At 51.0% G+C, this 5,488-nt stretch overlaps 1 protein-coding gene across 1 annotated transcript in view; it reads left to right on the top strand.

The window, feature by feature from the left end:
• Positions 1 to 5,230, top strand: part of LOC104169140 (uridine phosphorylase 2-like) — a 7,015-nt gene extending 1,785 nt beyond the window's left edge. The window contains exons 3-6 of the mRNA XM_009709962.1: positions 91 to 249; positions 2,405 to 2,519; positions 3,168 to 3,377; positions 4,989 to 5,230. Of these exons, the coding sequence (XP_009708264.1) occupies positions 91 to 249; positions 2,405 to 2,519; positions 3,168 to 3,377; positions 4,989 to 5,230 (726 nt within the window). The remainder of the gene's footprint in view (positions 1 to 90; positions 250 to 2,404; positions 2,520 to 3,167; positions 3,378 to 4,988) is intronic.
• Positions 5,231 to 5,488: the final 258 nt, after the last annotated feature.

Below are 5,488 nucleotides of genomic sequence, written 5' to 3'. Positions count from 1 at the left end.
TCGGGCACACCCTGCCGCTGCCACATTAAGACTGAATCTTGGTACCTATTTTAGCCAAAAAGTACCAACACATTCATATTTTACATCCAGTTTGTCTCCGCTGGCGGCAGCCCAAACAGGATGAGGGCACTTGCCCAGTTCATGCACAAGGTGCTGGGACCGGCGAGCGACGGGGAGGACCTGGCCGACACCTGTGCGGGGACGGACCCGTATGCCACGTACCGGGCTGGGCCGGTGCTCTCCACCAGCGCAGGTACCGCACCGCACGCGTTTTCCATCCCGGGCACTCACGGCTGCCCCTGCCCCGGGGTCTGCTGCTGCCGGCGTGGACCCGCCGTGGGCTGGCGTGGGGGCCCCCTCTGCCCTGGCAGCAGGGAAGGTGGCTGGCACGGCCTCTCCCTCCCACAACACCCACCAGCAGATTTTTTTTCCTCTTTTCAGTTTTCAGCCATTACCACCAGCACAACCTTTCAGCCACAGTAAAGGTTGTTCTGTTTGAATGCTATTTCTCAGCACCCTACATGTTCCATTTAAAAAGCGTTGTATTAGAAATGAACATGCACGTATTTTGCTCTGCTGAGCAGTCCAGCAATTTGAGAGGCGAAGACCACTTCTCACCACGCATGAACTATGAAATATTGCTGGAAGTATTACATTGACATGAGCTCTAAAGTAAAAACCTTGCTTTATTGTTAATTATTCTTTAAGAGCAGAATTCTTGGCACTGCACAAAGGAAAGAGCAAATACAGGCTGTGCTGGTGACTGCTCATACCACAAGGCTCGGTCCTGCCATCATTTCTTCAGGCACAAGATTAGTCTTAAACCTGATTCATAGGAGCATCACTCATGACAGAGCTCACGTTTGGTCCCTCTGACAAAACCAAACCAAACCAAACCAAACCTGACGGACGGAAAAGCCTGAGGGAATCAATCTGACAGGATTCAAGGGGAAAAAAAACCACAAGTTTTGTTATTCCCCAGTCTGGCAGCAATTGTGACACAGCTAGAACAGCCTACACTGAGCTCTTGGCCATGCACAGGTTTTGCACCAACGAAGAAGCCATCGACCCCCGGGCTCATCCCTGTGGGGGGACACAGGGCAGAGCACGCAGCGAGCCTCCCCCAAAACGCTTCGTGCAGAGCAGCTGCCAACATCACATTTTTGCAAGTTGCTTAGAAACACAAATGAACTCAAACATACCGGAGGCAGGAACACAGTTTCCTGCTTTGAATATTTACAATGAGAATAAATTTTTTAGGCATTGGCAAATAAGTCAGGCTGATGTTCCAGAATAACAACATGCAAAAAGTTTTCATATTTAAAACATGATACAGCCTAATAGACCGCCAGTCTCACAGCCAAATGAGAACAGACAAAGCAATACGAAAACTGACTGCATACGTTAAATTAACCGTGCTTCTTTACATGTGCTTCCTTCAGGTTTTTGAACACGATAGCAAAACCAAAAAAATGTGAAGCATTTTTCATGGGAAAAAACCAAACTCCACACCGCCAAATACCTTTTGTTTATAAACATAAAGCTGAGAAGAGGACGTCAGTTGAGAGATGGAGCAGAAAACAGATGACTGCGTCAGGGAGCGCTGGGCAGAAAGCAGAGGCAGCCTCAACAGCTCAAGATTTGCAAAACATCTGCCAGCCCAGAGGAGCGGGGACGGGGCAGCGGGACGATGGGGAACGGGCCGGTGCCAGCAGAGGGGAGAGCCTGTGGGCAGCCAGGTGGGCACTGGGGATGGAGGGACACCAGGGTCGGTGATGTGAGCCAGGACACAGGACAGGTGGCCTGCAAGACGTGAGGCTTCACGCAGCAAAAGCCTGACCCCAAAACTGGTCCTCACCGAGGGGCATGAACCCATCTGTCATCTTCTGTGCCCAGCGATGCGGGCGGAGGTGCTCCGGCATGGGGCGAGGACGGGCTGGGAGGCACCCGGAGAAGCAGAAGCTCAGCTTGTCCTCATTGAAACTCACCACTCCAAGAGTACGAGCAGGACACAACAAAGAATGGAAGTCAGCGTTTGGTGTAAGGACGGGCAACACAAGGGGCAGGTCTTGGAGCATTCAGCTGTTGGGATGCGTTTGTGGAGAAACCTTTCTTGAAGGAGAGACACCATCTGCGTGCCTGACATACTGGTCCCCAGGGGTGACATCAGCTCTGTTGATAAGAAGAGCCTTAAAAGTATCAAGGGGAGAAGAATAGGGTTAGATGCTTTACCTGGACAGGCTACAAAGACCCCGAGATGTCTCCTCCCCCCTCAAAAAAATCGCTGTTGGCCTCATCAGCGGAAAGAGGCCGCAGTGTAACCCTGAGCTGGTTGCAGTCACATACCTGTTACCTGCCACAGCATCACAGGGAATGACATTGGTCTTTTCTCTCCTCCCGACAGCACGGGATGGGCATCCCTTCCATTTCCATCATGCTTCATGAACTAATCAAACTGCTGCACCATGCAAAATGCCAAGATGTTACTATTATATGCATTGGTACTTCTGGAGGCTTAGGTAAGCTATCCATGGTCTTTCTTCAGAGCAAAAAATCTATTAATAAAAAAAATTCTCAGCAATAGGTCATGCAATTATGAGCTTTAGCATTTTGTCAAGTCTCCAAATATCAAACAGCATGACTTTTTTTTTGGGGGGGGGTGTTAAAACCCAGCAAACATCTAGCAACCGGCTTAGCAGAAAGCACATTGGCATAATGAACAAAGGCTTTGAATTCACAACAACTGGGTATCACTTTCCAAACAGAGAACACTTGACTGGAAGTCTCTCTCATGCTTTGAGATCCTCCCAGCTGTCCTGGTGCCTGTAGTCCTCTGTGCTGGTGGGACCCCGGCCAGGGCAGTGGTGCTGCTCGTGCCTGCACACGCTGGTGGTGGGGCATCATCTCTGCGAGCCAGAAGCAATAAAAGCTCTGTCGCTCAGTACGTTCCCACAATCACTCATCGTGTGCTGATTCTGTACATTTTACTTGTACATCTGTGCTACTGCATGAATTTCAATTATTCTCTCACATCTGTTTTACTCACCAAAAAGAACGACCCCACAGTCACACGTAACATCTATAGAGATTTTCCTGTCATGCTAAAGTTTTGCAGCGGATCACAAATGTTACGAGTTCTGGCTTAGTCTCAGCTTTCGCTTTCACAGGGATCGAGGCTGAGTCTGTTGTGATCGTGGACGTGGCGGTGGACTCCTCTTTCAAGCTACGGTTTGAGCAGGTGGTGCTGGATGACGTGGTGGTGCGGAACACTGAGCAGGACAGGGACCTCATGAAGGAACTACTAGCCTGCAGCAAGGAGGTTTCTGACTTTCCCACGCTCGTTGGCCGTACCATGTGCACCTATGACTTTTACGAAGGTAAAACGATCTTTGACTGCCCTTCCTCCCCCCAAACATAATACCAAGTCTTCACACTCTTACGTAGGCAAAACTATCCACACGACCAAAGCCTAAGAGGGCTGCAGGGGCAGACCCACCTGATACATTAGAGCTCGTTCAGCGGTCAGAGCAGGGTTCGCCTTCAGAACACGCAATGCCAATTTCAGCACTTTGCCAGGGCAAGACTTAACCTCTGTTAATATTGGTCTCTTGTGCATCTGACAGTTAAATTTTGTAACGTCCCCTGCAAGGCCAGCGCTGCTGTAGCTGATGGCGGATCAAGATTGAAGATCCACCCCGCAGAGGTTGCTCCCTGGGACGATGCAGATACCTGGGGGCCTCTGCCGCCCCCGGTCCAGCCGTTACGTGGGAGCCGTGCGCGGTCGCAGACCCTCCGAAAGCGGGAGGCCTTAGCTGCACCTTGGCAAAGAAAACAGCCCCTCATCCGCACTCCTGCAGCGAGCCTAGCAGCTGGGTTACGCTGAGTTGTTTCATACGACGAGATCGTAACTTCAGAACTGCCAAACACTAGAAGAATGTCAGGAAGCATGTGACATTTATGTAAACAAACTTTGGTTACTCTGGAACCATTTCCTTTGCAAAATTAAATGCTGATTGCAGAGTAGATGAAATGTAATAAATGAGGAATTAATAATCTGAGGACTATTTATAAACCTTTGGATCTGCTTGCAAATGCGACCATCTGTGTATTGCTCAAGGCCATGTTTTATTTAAACAAAAAGCCATTTGAGAGGATTAACAGTAGGAACAGCAATGAAACGAAGCACTCCGCCCAGGTTAGCACAGCTGCAGGTATGCACTTGCTTGCATCAAGGACTTTACATACTGTGCGAGAGGAGTAGCTGCACCGGGCACGGGTCTGCTCTGTGGACCCAGGTGCGGCTGCCGGCCAGCCAAAGCCCCCAGCGGGGTTAGAGGAGGGGTCGGGATGGGCGCCTGCACCTGGACGCGCTGAGCACGGCATCAGGTCCCGCCTGCGCTGATGCCCCGGGGCTGTGGTGAGAGCGGGAGGGAGCCCTGGTGCCCTGGGACCCAGGTCCCCAGTCAGCACCGACGCCACCCGAGCAGCAAACGCCACTCGCAAGTGGCTCCAGCTGCCTGCCATCCATGGCAGCCCCTTAAGAAAAATTAAACCTCAGTTAAGGAGGTTTTCCTCTCCCCACTTTTCCCGTTCTGCACAGCTTGCTATTCACAACTTCCACGGTAGTTTGGCATTTTTTGGACTTAACCTGGCGGACCTTCTCAGCTGATGTGTGCCATGCACCTCAGAGGAGCTGCGATGACTTCTCCCTGCAGAGTGCAATATCCCCCTGTACTTAACACCTCTGGGCTTACTCATCCTTTTTACAAATGTTAAAACCTGTGTAATCTTCTCCTCTATAGAGAGACATAGTGCGCTGGCTTTAAACACTGAGGTTAATATGAGTTAGGTAAGTATTCAGAGGAACGCTCGGTCAGCTTCAGACAAACGTAGGCACTGCTGGACTTTCCATTTGGAACTATGCCGCGTTCGCCGTGACTGTAAACCCACACAGAGCCAGCAGTGACACCTGTCTGCCTCCTTTCAAGGTCAGGGGAGATTAGACGGAGCACTGCGCTCTTTTTCCAGTGAAAAAAAGTTAGAGTACTTAAAAAGAGCTTATGATGCCGGCATGAGGAACACTGAAATGGAGTCCACGGCGTTCGCCGCCCTGTGCGGGCTGTGTGGCCTGAAAGGCGAGTCCTCCCGTGGCCGCTTCCGCATCCTTCCCGCACACCCCGGCTTAACCCGACCTGAGGGTTCAGTTTGGTGCGAGACGCAGACAACCTGAAGGCCAAAAATGCATTCCTAACGATTTTAACTAGAAAAGTACACTAAAACAAATTTTGTGGCTCAATAAAAACCAAATTTGTTTTAAAAGGTCTGAGCGCGTGTTGGACAAAAGAGAACTTCATCCCGCCTCTCTCTCTCCCGGCCTTAAGACAGGTCCTGGCCATGCTGGGGTAGCTGCCTTCCCCGGCTTTGCTGGAAAAGCAATGGGGGGAGCGGAGGGCGCCCGCAGAGCGGTGCCGCAGCCGGCGGCTCCCCC

The sequence above is a fragment of the Cariama cristata genome, unplaced genomic scaffold, assembly GCF_000690535.1.
Source record: "Cariama cristata isolate BGI_N322 unplaced genomic scaffold, ASM69053v1 scaffold26691, whole genome shotgun sequence".
NCBI lineage: Eukaryota > Metazoa > Chordata > Aves > Cariamiformes > Cariamidae > Cariama > Cariama cristata.
Note: the sequence above shows the minus strand (reverse complement) of the source record. Positions and strands in the feature narration are given on the sequence as shown.